Genomic DNA, 18,638 nt, shown 5'->3' with positions numbered 1-18,638 from the left:
GCAATCAGCAAGATGATATGATCTGAATCTAATAGTCTCAAACTAAATTTGATGTAAGCATCTGTTGGTCACTTTCAAATTTTCTTGTTATCATATTACATTCTTTGATTTGTATCTGATATTTTGCTTTTGTAGCTTTGAGAGTCGTTTAGCTGTTATCATTTTTGCGAATTCAATTGGGTTAATATGAACTTATGAAGAGGATTACTAACAAATATTACTCAGCTGCCATATCTTTGACACCAAGTATATACCATTAACAGCCTTTTGGCGAATGTGAAAGACTTGTCTTAAATTTTGAATTTCGGTATGAAGATATAGATAACTGTCTGTCTGTGTGTGTGGATAAAGAACTTCAAGCATCCCATATCTTTAAGATGCTGAATGTGTGGAAGTGGCTAAACTATATGGCTCCACAGGTATACCCTGCGAACTTTGGAGTGCATTTAGACTCGTCTTTCTTCAACCAGCTACCTTTTAGGCCACAGGTTTGCAATGCTCGTTCATTGTGGCAGCTCCTCCTCTCATTTCCCGAGCCTGCTGCCTTCTCCAACTGTAGACAATACTGATCAAACGTCTCTACTGTCACATGAAGCTTGTAGTCGAGGCTGCATAGCAGCTTCAATTCTAGCTTGTTCATTTCTGATATGCTTACGCCTCCAACTTTGGCAAAATGTGCGTTGTTGTAAGTCCTGCATTTTGTTAAAGCATTAGTATCAAGATGTCCCATTGTTGTTTTGTTCTTGATGACACATTCATGCACATGATTGCAGCTCGAATAAACAATTATCTTTGCCTAATACTTCAATAGTATAGTTACGATTTATCATTACATTTTCTCACTGAAATACTTCAGGGAAATGGAATAAATCACAGAACTATTACAAAAGGGGCTTCTTTCATAACACCATGCTTTCATTTATTTTCATAGGGAGTCAAAGATTAACAGTACATTATTAGTACTTTCGAGTTTTGACTAATCTGATAAATTATGCACTTAACAAAGATGATTAACCTTCATAATCTCAGCAGTACATACAATCATCCATGTTGGCAAAGATTAACAGGTACTTTTATGAGTTTTATTCATCTTAGGTGATAGGGCCAACTAGGCCAGTGTGTATAAGGTGACAAATCTGACGTCGGACTCTTAAACAACGACATACAGTGATACAGATACGGATTGGTTTAGTTTCACAGTTTTGTGACTGTTATTTTCCTTTCAGTGTCATTATTAATACTTGTGTTTGTGCCCACATTCTTGCAATCTAGTAGTGGTGTATGTGGATGAGGAGAAACCAGTCAAATCGCCCTGTCTGGTTGCTTTCGAGTCTACTGAACTTGGGTCTGATTTAGGTCAGTTTTCGGGTTTCTTTTGGATATTTGGGTTGAACATCTAAAAGTACCACAAATCTAACAGAAAGATCAAGACACAAAACTAATTTTGTAAGGAAAGTGATTCAAATCTAATGTTTTTAACACTCAAATTTGCTTAATAAACAGCTTTATCTCTTAAGAATGTACTATTGCATAAACAGAAATATTAACAGAAAGACATAATCTAAAAATTCATGTCATAAATGTAAAGACAATCATAAATCCATGTTATAGTAGGAAGTTTACTTACACGTCTTCAATAAACTTGGCAGCCAAAAGAACCGAAGCAATGAGAAGGCGATGAGCATTGAGCGAGGTAAGGTAACAATTTGTGGATTGAATGAACTTATCCATGTAAATGTATGCTACAACAAAGCAAGAAGGGCTACACTTGGAGTACTTGAACACGCGGTCCATGTACTGCCTGATGTTCAATGTAGGAGCTTTCGAACCATGAAAGATTGTCACACCATCCTTAGTTTTCGACTTCTTGAATAACTTGTCATTTTTGTGAATGTTTCTTTCAAGAACAGATGCTACGAGTGACACAATTTGAGGTGGTTTTTCTGATGCATCTTCAAGTAGAGGTGGTTTATCTAATAATCCTAGAGTTTTATATAGCTCTGAATTTCTACTCTTGGTGTTGAAAGTTCCCATAAAAACAAAATAATTAAGCAATGTTTAAGACACCGAAAATTGGATTAATTTTTTTTGATGCTTGAAGTGATTCAAAAGGCTTATCATTTTGAGGTTGGGGTATAAAGGCATGTCATAGATTTGGTTCTCTAGTTCAAAAATTGAAAATTCCATCTTATCTCTCTTTTTTTTATTTTTTTTTCTTTCTTTATTTATTTAATTTATATTTTAAATTCTTTTTATATTTTTAAAATTTTGTTTTAACTTTATGCTTTCCTTAAAGATAAAAGGGGAATATCATGGTATAATGACAAATGATTATTCCTCCTCCTTTGGACCTTTCTTGGTGATGACTAACTCTAGAAAATGCTTTTGGAATTTTTTTTATTTTGCTCATGGAATGAAATAGAGAAGGCCGAAAAAGCATAAGAAAAAGGTATTTCTTGATACAAGTGAAAAATGATTGTGCCATTGATTTTGTTGTTGATATTTCTTTTCAAAGAAATTACTTGTCTTCATCACTTAATACTCCCTCTATCTCGTTAAAATTACTCCATTTAACCTCAATAATTTTCACTAGACATAATAAGTAATTTAATGGACAATTATAGTGAGATGGAGGGAGTAGATCAAAGACTTTGATTTCCTTGCCTAAAATAAGTTAATAAGTTTCATTAATAATAAGGGTGATTTAATTTCAATATAAATTAAAAACAAATTTTCAACAAAAAAGAAAGAATAAAGAAAGTACGTGGAAGAAAAAAATAAAATTAGTTCAATAAAAGTATTAAAATCTATATTATATAAACCAAGCCGGTGAGGTAATTAAAATTACAGAGTACCAAATGTACTTAGCAAACGTGAAAGAACGGATGAAGTATAATATCGAAATAGATATTTTTACATATACATCTGTTGTTTGGACAGGTTTAATGGAAGACTGGTTTTAGGGTCTAAAATATATTGAAGGGGAAGATTAATGAAAAGTTGAAGGGATTAAAAAAAAATGCTTATTAAATATGTTCTAACTTGTATTAGTTCAAAAAAAAAAAAAAAAAAAAAAAAAATTCACAAATAAAATAGGTTAAAAATACGTGGGATTTACTCACGAGTCGAACAATATATTTGATAATATAAGATGAATTCAAATAAGATTAGATAAGTTAAAAGATCAAACAAGAAAAAGAAAATTAAACTGAGCCTTGCCCTCCAGTTAGATTATGGAGGCATGCTCCCAACATACAATCGTTTTTCTCAATTTGCCATTCTAATTTAGGATATTGAAGATTTGAAATGAGTAAAGTAGATACCTTTCTAACTTTGCTATGTATAGATTACACTTTGCAGTGTCACTCTTACAACCTTGGTGGCCTTGTGCATTTACAACGTATGATCCCTATATTACTGAGGCACCTTAATGCATTATACAGACAGATACCGAGCAATAGAATTAGAGAAACAAGTATTAATATGCTCCAATTTTCTTACAAAATGACAAGATAGGCGCCAATAAAATACAAAAATTTGTCACATAAATAACCCTAGTAAATGTAGAGTAAAAAAAATATGATCAGAATATACATGGGGAGTCAAGCCACCAGTTGCTAACTCACAGCACTGCCATCACTATATCTTTAACTACACTGCTAAAAGGTATGCGAAAAATTTATACCTTCTACGAAAACCTCGTTCTAGTTTTTTTTTGTATCTTTAAACTTCAAGATGTTAATTGTCTGATGATCAGTTCAATAGGGTTCAGCTAAACCTAATGGGATAATCAAGAATCAAATAAATTATAATGATATACAAAAGAGGTAAATCGGTCACCTTTCCTTGGTGCGATAAGTCTGCAACACTGCGTTCAAAACAAGGCAGCAACTGAGAACCATACATTACGGAGTATATTGTCATGAAATCCCCACCAATTCATTTGAAATTCTACAGTCGCTTTCGTTTTCTGTGACTCTGTTGTGCAGCAGCATTATTGTTATCATTATCAGAGGTGGATAGAAGAGCTGAAGTTGCTGATGGTTTTGAAGCGGAAGTTCTGGTTTTTCTGGAAACCCATTTCAAGGGAAGACTATTCACAACAGTGCCAATATCGCTTGCACTAGTAAGTTTAACAAGACTTTGTATTTGATTTAGCATTTGTTGTGTCAATGCCATCGCCTTGTCCAGTTCGATTGAATCATCCATGGGCTTTCTCAATAAAGTTGTTAATAAGTCTTTGAATGAATGGAAGGACATGGAATGCAAACCCTGGCGAATTTCGCACATCATATTGACCTTGATAACATGTTTGCAAAGGTTACCTTGCAAAGCCCAGGCACAATCACAGAAAGCAAATTCTGATCCAGGATTCCAGACTATGTGAGACACATTATTGTCCTTTTGACTTTGCACCTTGGCAAAAGAGTCGTCATTATCATGAAAGCAAACAGCGGTGTCAGGGATTTGCAATGCACGTTGCCATGACGTTGAAGCTATGTACGCTTCCTTCACATCTTTGAAAGTGTCATGTTCATCAGAGTAGCGGTCCAACCAGTAACTAGAGTGCAGCTCAGCGGTCAATTTGTGCACTAACCAATCAACTCTCTGAAATGCACCTAGGTGTGAATCATCATAAAGTTTGCTTTTCAATTTGATATGATAGGCTTCAATAGCACCAGCAGCTTCCTGGCTTGCAAGTGGGACACTCTGCATTACAGAGAGCCACATCTCTAACAAAAGCAAGAAATCTAGGGTAAGCTCAAGAAAGAATATACAACTTATTATTTACGATTGGGAGTGAAGTAGAATCAAGTCAAACCTAGCTTCGGCAACCAGCAATCTTTAAAATACAGCATGAATGCATTTTGATTAGTGAAATCTTGCATGAACTTCTCAATAGCAACTGCCGAATCCAGTCCCTTCCAAATGCTGCTAACGATATCACCAAGACGTTTGAAAATCTCCCTTCTAACTTCTGTTCCACTGCATTTTTTCACTATATTTCTAAGCCATGCTCTGCGGACACGCCAAGGAGAAAACAGCACGGGACAGCAGAATATATCCCTGCAACAGGAGTAAACAGTAGGTTCAGTAAACAGTATATATAGGTTTCCTAAACAAATGTATAGTATGAGTAGCCTGCCTTATAGGCTCCAATTCTGCCGCCGCATCATCTATCACAAAACCACTGACCTTCCATCCAGTATCAACTGCACGTATTCGACCAACTAGAGCTTTCATCCACTTCGAAATATCTGGCTTAGCAAAGCTTGGAGTGATGATCCATGCCACAGGGAGTGCATGCTGTCTTGAATCAAACACAAGAAGCGTGCACAAAGGGTACTGGATGTAAGAAATAGCATAGATAAGTACCATGGAAATAGCATTTCCAGTGATTACTCTATGGAAGCAGGGCTTAGATACACAAAAAAGACAATAAATGGGGTTCTGGAAAAATAGTTTCAACAATAGCATATATTATCTTACTCTAAGTTTCTTTAACCCGAAGGTCGAGTCTGCTGCAATGATGCTGTGACGGCCAAAGCGAATCATCTGTTGCAGTTGCCACTCTGTTTGAATCCCCAAAATAAATGGATCAACCTCAGATGAATCCTGATAAAAGAATACAGACTTTTTATTTCGCTCAACCCACAGCCGGACACTAGCTTGGTCATTTAGGTCTAATTCATGAGTAGATCTTTTAATAACCATTCCCAGTTTTTGAACATATTGAGATGCTATCCTGCCAAGTTTTGCATCAGCATCACAGTAACGTTGAATCCCTTCAAGGTGTTTCTGCACTACATTCTCTTCTGGGATTCCAAGGTAAATCATCGACATAGTTTGTTGCTGAATCTCATTGCCAATATATGGAACTTTCTTAGCACCAGGGCCTATGGCATCTCTATCAAGAGCACCATGGCAGGGAAAACCAGATTTGTTCACATGACGTCGCTCATTGTAAATGATAAGTGCAAGTGTCGGGCATGCATACAAACGCTTTACTGCAAAGTGACATGTACAACCTCTCATAGACTGTGGTCTGGCAGCACGATTTCGGGTATTCAGGCGATACCGCCGACTAGGTAATATATCACCACCCTCTCCATAATCTTCAGGTCCAAACGAGCACCAATACCTGAAATTCAAGAGGCAGAATTACACATCAAAGTAAATTATTCATCACTTTTAAAGTCTTTTAAACATACATAAGTGTTCTTACAGCTTATATTCCAAATATTCATCACTTTTGTACTCTTTTAAGCTTCCTCTCCTACGTTTCCTTCCTCTCTCAATATGAAATTGAGTAGGGAACTCCACATTAGAACATTCCCCAAAAATAAAGTCTTCAACTCGATCATAACGAATTTTAGCTACCTCGTCATGGTGCTCAGCAGTGCCAAACTTGGTCCACTTCAGATCAGCAGATGAAAACACCCCTTCTGGTGGATCTTGCACTGATATATCTTCAACAGATTCAATAATTTCCATTTGATATTAGCTACCAGAAAAAATCAGGAACTTGTTGAATAAGATCAATGCTTAACACCGTTTCTGTAATGTTCATCAGGAAATCTGTTACGCAAACAGCTTTATTCTTTTGTAAAATAAACATAGAGGAACATAGAGATTATATATGGGAGAGATAGTGTCATAATCCCTTTATCACGCTAGAAAGTAAAGCCTCCAATGGGGAAATTTATATAGTTTCCAATAGGAATATAAAATCTATGTTACTTGGACTCGGATGAAGTGTCCAATTAGACACGGGTGTCCAAGTATCGGACTCGCCCATTTTCTTGAAAAAAATTGTGTTTTAAATTAAAAATGAAGTGTCCAAGTGTCGGTGTCGGTGTCCGACACGAGTCGTGTCGACACGGACACGTGAGGTAAATGAAAGAGTCCGAGTAACATAGTATAAAATACCAATATAGCACAATGGAGGGATAATTTGAGACAATCATAGAACACAATCCTCAAAAAAAAAAAAAGCTGATTAAAACTCCCAATATTCAACTGGATGTTATCAAACATAAGCCATTAGCTATTCTAAAAAACTTAATCTAAGACAAAAGGTCAAAATCCACGTGTACACAATCAAACTCAAATAAATCCCATTTGATGTGTTTCTCAATGATATCCTAGGGCACGAAGATCTCCAAGTAAATTTGATTGGCAGCAGCCCCGTAACACAAAAGGTTCAAATAAACACCAATGTACGATGCAGTGCCAAACAAACATGCCCGGCTGTGCGCCAAGCACAACTCAGCCAAATTTGATTCAATTAAAGGGTTGTGCAATACATTAGCAACCAAATTAGATTAAATTATCACATAATTTAAGGAATATGTGATTCAATTATCAAGTTTCTAGCAACATAGTAGCTGGTTATTATCTTTCATAACCAAATTTGATTCAATTAAAGGGCTGTGCAATACATTTCATGCATTCCTCAACAATATCCTAACCTCCTAGGGAATTGGCAACAGCCTTTAATTTATTGAGGGTTACATCTCTACACTTTTCTAGGAAGCTTAACCTGGTTAAAAGGTTCAACTAATCACCAACGTACGATACGATACCAAACAAACATGCCCGGTTGCGCGCCAAGCTCATCTCAGCCGAGCTATTCCCCCCACCCCACCCCGCCCCCAACACACAACACACCAACAAGGCTTCCTGTCAACAAAACAACATGAAAACATCCAACAAACACCTTCAATTAACAGAACACAAAATACATACTTCCTATGTCCCAAATTTCAACTTCGCTATCACATTATTAGTTCAAATTACACTATCAACGCGACTATTAATAACGGGATCATTTAGATTTTTCACTTAATCATCATAAACCCATCTCAATATATAAATTGGGGTTCTCAAACAATTGAAAAATTACAGTTCAAATATAGAGTAATTACACTATAACAAGCAAAAATTCACACCAAGTAATGATGAATTAGCACAGAAGACCCAAAATAAGTGATAATCAATCATACTATAGAAAATATTGGGGCAAAAAATCACTTACCTTAGCATGAAATGCCGCAAATTCGGATAAAATAGAGAATCAAAATGAAGTTTCAACAACTAATAAAATCAAAATTTCAGAAATTTTGTGAGACGGTGGAAAATGGGAGATGGTGGATGGACAGAGAGACAGAGAGTGAAAGAGAGAGATGAGTGGTTTAGGGTTTTAGAGATAAATGATTTTTTTTATTTTTAGTTTTTATTAAGGTTCGAACTCCAAACCACAATCACAAAATTCACAATCACTCAAACAATTTTAATTTAATTTAATTAATTTATTTATTTTTCATTTTCTTTTTGTTTTGAATAGTATAATTACTCCCTGTCAAAAAAAAAAAAAAAAAAAAAGTATAATTACTCAAACATTTGTCTACCATTTCCATGTTTTTTTATATGAAAATTAAATTCAATTAAGGATATGGTTAACAAATTCAGTATTTATATGGTACTAGATGAAGCCCGTGCGATGCACGTTTGTTATTTTAAAAAAAAAAATATTTTATATTAGATAAAATTCCTAATCTCAAAAGATAATATTTTGTATTTAATTAATCTAAACTTTAAAATTTCATTCGTTAATTTTGCTTACGTGGCATTTGAATTATTTAATTGTAAAAGAAATTAAAAATCTCTTATTTAATTGGCTACAACTTAAATTTATAATCCTACATGGCGCGCTAAGAAAATTAAATCCTACGTGGCTCTCTAAAAACTCGGGGAAAAACTCCCCTTTATATACGTGGCTCTCTAAAAACTCGGGGAAAAACTCCCCTTTATATATATATATTAGATTTCGAGTTCAATTCACAACTAATTTATACAAAAATTTCAAAAAATTTAGTGAAAAGCGTAAGTTTATATCAGTCAAGGTGAACAAAATGATCTCAGATCACAAAAAAAAAAAAAAAAAAAAAAAAAAAAAAAAAAAAAAATCTCTCAGATCAAATCTTTCTTAAGTTTAAACAATAATGAAAATTATTTTTGTGTGTATGTGTGTGAGATTTTGAAAATTTTATACATGATCATAAAACTTTCAACTATGTCCATGATTTGCTCTGACTTTGACCACAATACTCACTTTGTATCTTTGGGCGTTACTGAATGGTGTTGGACTTGTAATATTATATAGAGTACCTGAGTACGTATATACTGTGATATATTTTTTTTTTAATTTGTTGAATCCCATAATACATTTTTTTTTTTTTTTTTTTTAATGAAACCAATATTGATAGTTAAGACTTAAGCATGTGATATTCATTTTTTGTAATTACTCTGTAATATTATTGCAATGTAAATTTATTAATTAGTCTAATAGGAGAGCTCAACTATATTAATCAACAACAAATTAAACATCATAGTTAATATTCTTTATTGTACACATACGTATGTAGTACTACATACTTTCATTTGTTACATACAAGTATTACGTAGTATTTAAAAATTGATACTTGTCCCTACTAATAGTCTAGTAAGTCTACCATGCAACAATATAATCACTATATGGTCAAAAGTATATAATTTAGACTAAAACAATTTATAACAAATATCAATTGATCATATGATGATTAAGTTTGTTCGTTCATATTTCTTTTTCAATCACCAAAGGGGAATTGATATGTTTAATTAGTATCTAAAATCATTAATAATCAAGTCAAACACCGAACCAAATTACAAATTTGTTCTCTAAAAATAAATAATTAAAGGAACTAACTAAGAAAAATCCAAAACTTCAACTAGACGTGCAACCATGCACGATAAGGGTGTTTATTTTGGTCAAGACCATATTTATTTGTTTAGTTGTTTACATACAACAACAATATTCTTTTAATTTTTTTTCACATATTAAAAAAAAAAAAGAAAGAAAGAAAATCTATCTATACGTATAAGTAGTTAGCTTGATAGCTAATTCTAAACTAAACGTGACATCAAAGATCAATAATCATAATCCATATATTTATCATCATCAAAAATGTCTTTCACCAAGCTTGGCCAACAAACAATTTCATCCACCAATACTTCATCAAAACGAAGACTCTTGGTTCTAATTCTTCTCTTTGTTATCTCCTTCCCTCTTCTCTTCCTTAGTACGGCGTTCTTCCCTAATCCTCAACTCGTTGATGTCATCCATCTCCAGACACAGTCTCAGACTCAGACTCAGTCCTCCATCTTATATCCAAACAAGGTCATACCACCTAAATGGCTTAAGGTCATTCTTGAGACTCACTTGACACCTTATGAAACCCTTAAGGTGGGTTTGGTCAACTTTAAGGATCTAGACCGATCTGACCTGGATCTAGATGGGACTGCAAAGTATGTACACATAAATATTGATCCCGTTTCATCTAATATAACTTGGGAAAAACTCTTTCCAGAGTGGATAGATGAGACGAATCCTCAAGGTTGGTGCCCAGAGATCCCCATGCCAAAGCTGGGGAAGTACTCTGGGCTCGACGTGGTGGTGGCTCAATTGTCATGCAAGGAGGAAAAGGTAGAGATTGAAAGTAATGAAAATCATAGGAAAGAGGGAACTAGAGATGTGGATAGGCTACAAATAAGCTTGGCAACTGCTCGTCTTGTTGTTGAGAATGGGATTAATAGCCAAGAGAAGGATGTTTACGCGGTGTTTATTGCAAATTGTGAGCCCATGTTGGAGCTATTTAGGTGTGATGATTTGTTATGGCATGGAGGGGAATATTGGGTGTATAAGCCTAATATAGAGAAGTTGAAGGAGATGGTAAAAATGCCTGTAGGAAGTTGTGCCCTTGCCCATCCTAGTGCTAGAAATCCAGGTAATAATTTATTTGCTAATCTAGGTGTTACATTTTGGTTACATGCATGCATGTTTATTCTTTGTTATTGTTAAATTAGGGTGAATACATTTTCATGCTTTGGAAATCATGCTTTAGCAAAATAAGATGCTCGATCACTTTTTTCTTCTTAAATGTTGGGAAACAATAGTTTTGACTTTTGATTTCTTCTTTATGTGTAAGAATATTTATTGTTTAAATTAGATGAATAAAAGCATAGGGCCAAAATTCATTAACAAACTTGACAAAGAAAGGAAGAGCAACCAACTCTTATAATAAAATAGACAAAAGATAGAAAATATGATAAACTTGAAGAAAACTAATAAGGGATCAAGTGATCCAACAACACAATATCTAATATTGATTACCCTCTATAATGACACACTACATAGTCATCAATCCCTCAATATTGACATTTAGTGAGTCAACAAGTCTCTTAGGAACTCTTTTCATCCGTCCAAAATTCATATTCTCATTGTAAAATTTTGTCTCTATCTACGTGTCATCAAGGATATGATATGATAGTACTAAATATATATATATATTTTATTATTAATTACAGTTTTGCCATTTTAATAGTTTACCTTGTTTAATTCGAATTATAGCATTCCAATTATAAACCATTTATTACTTGTAGTAAACGCAACAACATTTATCAAACATCAAATCATTAATTTATTATATTAAAAAAATAAAATTCTACAAAAACAGTTAAGGAGAGAGACAATAATAAATATAATACAACCAACAATAAGGGATGGAATTAGTATTACATATAATTAGTTGATCTTGACAATTAGACAAGGAGATACCATATACTGATATAGGAGTACATTTTTTACATAACAATGGTTAAGATGTTATTTTCTATATAACATCATTCTACATCTAGCAAAACATATATTAAGACTATATTTCTAAATTAATCCACATAATTGGTCTTACAATGAAGGTTAACGTATTGGTTTAATTTTGTTCATTTCATTTCATCATAGATATGTGCATGCACGTTGTATTACTTATATTCAATCTTGGCTTAAAAGTCAACTTCTCAACTATATGTACGTATATTGTTAAAAAGTAAATTAATTAAAACCTTACAAAACTTGTACACTATAATTCAATAAATTACTCACAAAATTTTCTTTTTCTAAGATTTACCAAATTGATTTATCTTATTGCTAATTAACATCCACAGGTAGTAGACAATTGCAAGCCTTCGCACATCAATTACCTTATGAGCTTCAAGGGTTAGAGAGATCACCAAGAGAAGCCTATGTCACGGTCCTTCACTCGTCCGAAGACTACGTGTGTGGAGCCATAGCTCTAGCTCAAAGCATCCTCCAGACTAACACCACTAAGGACCTAATCCTCCTGGCAGACCGGACCATTTCACGTAGTTCTATCTTAGGTCTACAAGCCGCGGGTTGGAAGATAAAACGAATTGATCGAATCAAGAGTCCCAATGCCAAGATAGATGCCTATAACGAGTGGAACTATAGCAAGCTAAGGATATGGCAATTGATTGAGTATGACAAACTAATCTTCATTGACTCCGATTTCATAGTGTTACGCAACATTGACCATTTATTTAGCTATCCACAGCTCTCAGCTGCACCTAATGACAAATGGCTCTTTAACTCGGGGATCATGGTCCTAGAACCATCTAAGTGCTTTTTTGACAATCTTATGAGCAAACGTTATACCTTTAAGTCCTACAATGGTGGGGACCAAGGTTATTTGAATGAGGTCATAACCTGGTGGCACAGGCTAACCCTAAAATTAAACTTCTTAAAGTTTTTCGACAAAGAAAGTGGTGAGCGACTAGTCCCTGAGGATCGATACACGGTCCATTTCCTAGGGACAAAGCCATGGTTATGTTATAGAGATTATGATTGTAATTGGGATAGAGACGATTATCACGTGTTTGCAAGTGATCATGCACATGCAAAGTGGTGGCAAGTGTACGATTCAATGCCAAAGAAGTTGCAAAAATATTGTAGGATGACAAGGAAACAAGATAAAGGTGTTCGCAATAGAAAATCAAGGGCTCGAAAGGCTAAACTTTATGATGGGCATTGGAAGATTGAGCTTAAGGATCCTAGACAATATAATTTGGTGGGCTAAAAGGCAACATCATAGATTTACTATTAGTTAGTTTTAGTTTATTATTCATTTATATTTAGATTTTTACTATTTTTTCTCCCTTCACAAACAATTCATATAAACAACCTTGAATTGTTAGCCAAACAAGAACTATGGTGGGTTGGGGGAATGGAATGATTTTTTCACACATTCATGAGAGAACAGATCGAAACTACAGTCTTACACGAGAGGTACAAAAAGACTTTTAATTAAAGAGTATATACTTCGTATATAAATATAGATTGAGGATTGGAAGGAATATAATTGGAAATTTTTAATCTTTTGAAATGTTATGATATTAGATAAGATGAAATCTTGTACTATGTACATATTCTCAAGATTACTTGTGAATAACATATGGCCACATGTTTCAAAAAACTTCTCAATAGGTAACACAAATGTGCTTATTATAACTCACTACACATAATATTTCTTAATAAACATACAATGAACACCATCTTAACAAATTAAATTACATTCATAATATTATTGAATTAACTAGTGGGTAAGTACCCTTAATCAACGCAATAATATCTCTGTTTACAATATATATGCACGAAGTACGTGCAACTATGCATGCAGATTCACCCTATAACAAACTAACTTAGTTAGTTTAGACCTTATAAATTACATTTGTACATACACACCAAACTTATATTTCACTTTGAAAAAAATCTCCAAAGACTACACACTTCACATACACTTGAATAAATTAAGTAGCTAACTAATCCCTAACTAATACAAAAGACAACCATGAATACATGCATGTAAGCCATAATTTCTTAGAATATGGGTGCTTATACAAAGTCTTCTGGCTTACAACTACCTTCTTCCATTTGCAACACTTCATCAAGTCGACGACTTGTAACATATCATCTCGTCTTATTGATCTTCATCTCCTTCCCTTTACTCCTCCTAAATGTGTTCCTCCCCCATCCTCAACTCATTGATGTCATCTTTCTTCAGACACAGTCTATAACCTCCTCCTTTCCCTCTCCAAGCAAGGTTAAACCACCAAAATGGCTCGAGGTTATTCATAGAACTCATTTGAATGCTAAGGAGCCATTAAGAGTTGGTTTGATCAACTTCGAGGATTCAGAGCAATCTCACCTGCAACTAGGTGGGATTGCAGAGTCTGTAACCATAAATTTTGAGTCTGTCTCTCCTAATGTCACTTGGAAGAAGATCTTTCCAGGATGGATTAATGAGATGAACCCTAAAGGAAGGTGTCCGGAAGCTATCCCCATGCCAGAGACCGGGAAGTATCTAGAGTTAGATGTGGTGGTGGCATGTTTACCTTGTAGAAATAACCTAGTGATGAACAAGGGAAAACTTAGTCATTGGGAAGAGGGGATTAGAGATGTTCATAGGTTGCAAATTAGCCTAGCTAGTGCTCAAGTGATAGTTGATCAAAATCATGGAGTTAACAAAGACAATAATGATGTTTATGCAGTGTTTATTACAAAATGTGAACCGATGGTAGAGATATATAGGTGTGATGATTTAATATGGCATAGAGGGGAGTATTGGGTATACAAGCCTAAGGTTGAGAAGTTGAAAGAGGTGATTAGCATGCCTATAGGAAGTTGTGCCCTTGCTCGTCCTTATGCTAGGGCTCAAGGTAATTAAGATGTTTAATTATTCCATTAATTGTGTATTTTGTTGTTTGGTGTGATCTTATTTTGGTTTTGGTGGAATGCTACTATGCTAGGTTTCATTTTGGTATAACAAACTTTTGAACTTGTTTTTGATTAGATTTTAGACAATAGTGATTTAAATGGAAATTTTTTATGAAAAATAATGCTTCATTTATAAATCACGATGATATGCCTAGCTACATACTAATTATATATATTCATTTATTGATTTATACATGGTCATTCCATCGTACATGATAATAGTACTATAACTCCCTAAATAATTTAGGGTACGGTATAGATAAGATATAATTAAGCATGCATCACGCACAGTTATAACCTAATTATATATAAGAACAACCACAATTTAATTGATTAAGTAGAATAATACGTAACTAAATTTATACACCAAGTATACTCAAACTATCTAGAATACATCAAAACTTAGCTAGAATAAATTTGTGTTTTGATATACTACTACATGACATAGGTTTGCAAAACATTGATCAATTGTCAAAAGAGCTACAAATGACAAGTTCAACAAGTACCAACAAGCCAAGACATGCCTATGTAACGGTTCTTCACTCGTCCGAATTTTATGTATGTGGAGCCATAGCTTTAGCACAAAGCATCCTTCAAACTAACACCACCAAAGACCTAGTCCTCCTTGCGGACCACACCATCTCTAAGCATTCCATACAAGGCCTCCAAGCCGCGGGTTGGAAGGTAAGGCAAATTGATCGTATAAGGAGTCCTAACTCCAAGGTTGATTCCTACAATGAGTGGAACTATAGCAAGCTTAGGGTGTGGCAATTGACCGAGTATGACAAGGTTATCTTCATTGACTCTGATTTCATTGTGCTTCATAACATTGACCGTTTCTTTGACTATCCTCAGCTTTCAGCTGCACCTAATAATAAATGGCTTTTTAACTCGGGGATCATGCTCCTAGAGCCATCCGAGTGTTTTTTTTGACTATCTTATGAGCAAACGTTACACTTTAAAGTCTTACAATGGCGGAGATCAAGGGTATTTAAATGAGATCATAACTTGGTGGCATAGGCTAACAGTGAAATTGAATTTCATGAAGTATTTTCCTAAGGAATTTGGTGATGAGTCGCGATTCATTCCTAAGGATCAACACACCATCCATTTCTTAGGGATGAAGCCATGGTCGTGTTATAGAGATTATGATTGTAATTGGCATAGAGAGGAATATCACAATTTTGCAAGTGATGAGGTGAATGCGAGGTGGTGGCAAGTGTATGATGAAATGCCAAAAGAGTTACAATACTATTGTGGGATGACCGAAGAAGCTGATGCAAAACTCCGTGAATTCAAAGCCCTCGCTAAACAGGAAAATCTCAAAGATGAGCATTGGAGGATTGAAATTAAGGATCCTAGGCAGTACAATTTGGTAAATTATGTTTAAATGAAAATTTGTAAATTTTAAGATGGGCATTAGTCCTACTTCACAAAGATGTATGAACATTAATTCTAACTATTAAATTATGGATAATACACAATAAATACTTTATAATATACTTGTATATGAGCTTTTATATATATATATATATATAAATAAAAATTAGAGATATTCAATTTTTTTTATTATTAGCCGAGGGACAATATCTCCATCTTATGTTACTTTACCTGTTGTACTACTATTTATCACATTTGCTAATGCATAATTTTAACTTTAACTATGTTTATATTTTTAATCAAGTATAAATCAAAAAAGACGATTCAACATAAAGTGTTAGAATTATTTCATTAAGCACGAGGGTAAAAAGAAATGAATGAAGTATTATATAAGCTGAGGGGGCAGTATACATCTCTAGAAAGGAACTAAAGAATCAACACAATATTATCAACTTGGACATTGAGAAAATATCAATAATAGAAACATAAGATAATGTTTCATGAAAACTAAATCATACACTAATTTGCAACTCCAACAGCAGTTTTAGTTGTAGAAAATCTCATTGGCATCATCATCAATGGAGGAGGCCTCTGTTTCACTCCATTCATCATCATCCCATCATGACTACTATTCATTGACATCCTTCTTCCCTTCAATGGAGAAACGAATCGATTCACCAACCTTGAAGGCGATAACGATCTTCTTAGCTTCGATGCCATTGAAGAAGCCGGTTTTGGAGGCGATTTCCTGCCAATAGATGCAGGCTTTGAAACAGGGGAAACAGAGGTGAAACCCTTTTGTGGACTTTTGATTTTCACAGGGGATTTAACCAAAAATTTATGAGGAGTTTCTCTCTTTTTCGCAATTATTGGAGATTTATTCTTGCTAATTTGCTGCTTTTGTGAAATGGGTGATGATGAATGAAACAGGGGATTTGGGAAAAGAACAGTTTTTTTAGCCCAAGGTTTGTGTTTTGGTGATACCCTGTTTGCCACATTATATCTCATGCTACTCTGTTTTGGTGATACCCTGTTTCCTCTATCGATTTCGGGTCTTTTCTCCGGTGAAACCCTGAAATTGATCCTCGATCGAGCTCTTCGAACAGACGGGGTGCTTGATTCTCCTCGAATGATACGGAATTGATGCTGTTTTTCTCTTTTCCTTCGAGTTTCGAGGGGTGTCTTTTCGGGGTTCGGTCTTTGTTTCCGAGGCACAGGTGTTTTTGGATCATCAATGTTGGAATTCCTCATGATTTCTCTTGTTACTTTACTTGATTCTAGGATTTCTGCTACTGTTTCTCCTACTAACATTGCTGATAATGACATTCTTTTCCATTCCCCTGTAATCAATTTCATCAAATTTGTCAAAATTTATCATCAAATTTAATCAAAGAAAATCAACAAATTAAGTGATGATGCTAGTATTTTACCTGAAACATTTGCTTGTAATTTCCCAGTTGGAGATTTCTTTGATCCATTATTTCTAATTCTGCAAAAATCACAAAAACCCTAATCAAAATACATATAATAATGTACTGATCCCACCAAATTTACCCCAAATTTAATAAATTTTCCTATAATTTTGAACCCTAAACAATATTTTACAAATAATTGACTGTAAAACGCTAATAGCATGATTTGAACTTGTAACGTGACAACTAAATCCGAACAAATGCGAAAAAAGCGCGATTTACCTCATCGATTCCTGCTTGCATCTGAGACTAGTTTTTAAGTAAGCTTTAGTACTACGAGGGCTAAGTTTAACACCAGCAACCACTTTATTTCCTCCAGTAACTGTATATTGAAGCTCTTGCAATCTTTCCATACATTGATCCACCTATCCAAATCGAACACCAAAAATAATTGATAAATGAAGAAATAATTAAGCAAAAAAAAGAGAAAATTAAAATAAAAACAACCCACAAAATAAATAATGGTGGGTATTAAATCAAATCAAAAAAATTAATTTTTGAACAAAAAAAATTGTACCTTTTTAACAGTTTCTCTGATAAGAGTAGGGCTTAATGGAGGAGCCACCATTATCTTCCTCTGTTTTGGTGGGGTTCTTGCCACCATTTTTATTTCTCAAATAAAAGAAAATAAAATCTTTTTAAATTTGAAAAAAAAAAAGGTGATTTTTCAAGAAATTAGTTTATCTCTCTAGAAATTAAAGTTGGAAAAGTCAAATTGAAGCTACAAAAATGAGCTGATGAAGAGGGAGAAAGTTGAAAGAAATTGGGGGGTTTTGGTTGAAGAAGAGTAACGGCTTCTTTTTCTTTTGGTTCCAACGGTCGAATTTATTTTTGGGTATTTTTAAATTAGATTTATTTTTGGGAGTTGAGTGTAAACTTTAAACGAGAAACTAAAAATTAGGAGTGGTCCTAATGGACCCAATCATAGCCGTCAATTTTGCATCTGTGAGGCGCAATGTCAAATTGCCAAGCTAATCTAACGGTCACCAAGCTTTAATTGTACTTGAGTATTATAGTCAAAACTCTTTTTTTTTCCAACTTAATCAATCTGTATTTATTTAATTGTATATTGATGAATCTTAAATCATAAATAGTGAAATTCGAAAAAGACTAGATGT

The 18,638-nt window shown here is 34.1% G+C and overlaps 4 protein-coding genes and 1 pseudogene across 4 annotated transcripts; 2 read left to right on the top strand and 3 right to left on the bottom strand.

Moving 5' to 3' along the window:
• Nucleotides 1–204: 204 nt before the first annotated feature.
• Nucleotides 205–2,897, bottom strand: LOC145628831 (cyclin-P3-1-like). Its single transcript, XM_081681247.1, has 2 exons — nucleotides 1,628–2,897; nucleotides 205–692 (listed from the first exon to the last, which is right to left on the bottom strand). The coding sequence occupies exons 1-2, from the start codon at nucleotides 2,032–2,034 to the stop codon at nucleotides 404–406; spliced, it is 696 nt and encodes a 231-aa protein (XP_081537373.1). The 5' UTR covers nucleotides 2,035–2,897; the 3' UTR covers nucleotides 205–403.
• Nucleotides 2,898–3,523: 626 nt separating this feature from the next.
• On the bottom strand, nucleotides 3,524–8,179 carry LOC145628829 (uncharacterized). The gene is made up of 6 exons (XM_081681245.1): nucleotides 8,039–8,179; nucleotides 6,227–6,558; nucleotides 5,491–6,142; nucleotides 5,147–5,346; nucleotides 4,823–5,067; nucleotides 3,524–4,733 (listed from the first exon to the last, which is right to left on the bottom strand). The coding sequence occupies exons 2-6, from the start codon at nucleotides 6,493–6,495 to the stop codon at nucleotides 3,952–3,954; spliced, it is 2,148 nt and encodes a 715-aa protein (XP_081537371.1). The 5' UTR covers nucleotides 6,496–6,558; nucleotides 8,039–8,179; the 3' UTR covers nucleotides 3,524–3,951.
• Nucleotides 8,180–9,911: 1,732 nt separating this feature from the next.
• On the top strand, nucleotides 9,912–13,055 carry LOC145626594 (putative UDP-glucuronate:xylan alpha-glucuronosyltransferase 5). Its single transcript, XM_081679049.1, has 2 exons — nucleotides 9,912–10,826; nucleotides 12,043–13,055. The coding sequence occupies exons 1-2, from the start codon at nucleotides 10,007–10,009 to the stop codon at nucleotides 12,969–12,971; spliced, it is 1,749 nt and encodes a 582-aa protein (XP_081535175.1). The 5' UTR covers nucleotides 9,912–10,006; the 3' UTR covers nucleotides 12,972–13,055.
• A 723-nt stretch (nucleotides 13,056–13,778) lies between these two features.
• On the top strand, nucleotides 13,779–16,058 carry LOC145627579 (putative UDP-glucuronate:xylan alpha-glucuronosyltransferase 4 pseudogene; annotated as a pseudogene).
• Nucleotides 16,059–16,422: 364 nt separating this feature from the next.
• Nucleotides 16,423–18,124, bottom strand: LOC145626593 (putative microtubule-binding protein TANGLED). Its single transcript, XM_081679048.1, has 4 exons — nucleotides 18,038–18,124; nucleotides 17,743–17,885; nucleotides 17,479–17,537; nucleotides 16,423–17,388 (listed from the first exon to the last, which is right to left on the bottom strand). The coding sequence occupies exons 1-4, from the start codon at nucleotides 18,122–18,124 to the stop codon at nucleotides 16,568–16,570; spliced, it is 1,110 nt and encodes a 369-aa protein (XP_081535174.1). The 3' UTR covers nucleotides 16,423–16,567.
• Nucleotides 18,125–18,638: the final 514 nt, after the last annotated feature.

This window comes from Chenopodium album, chromosome 4 (assembly GCF_948465745.1).
Source record: "Chenopodium album chromosome 4, dcCheAlbu1.1, whole genome shotgun sequence".
Classification (NCBI taxonomy): domain Eukaryota; kingdom Viridiplantae; phylum Streptophyta; class Magnoliopsida; order Caryophyllales; family Amaranthaceae; genus Chenopodium; species Chenopodium album.
Note: the sequence above shows the minus strand (reverse complement) of the source record. Positions and strands in the feature narration are given on the sequence as shown.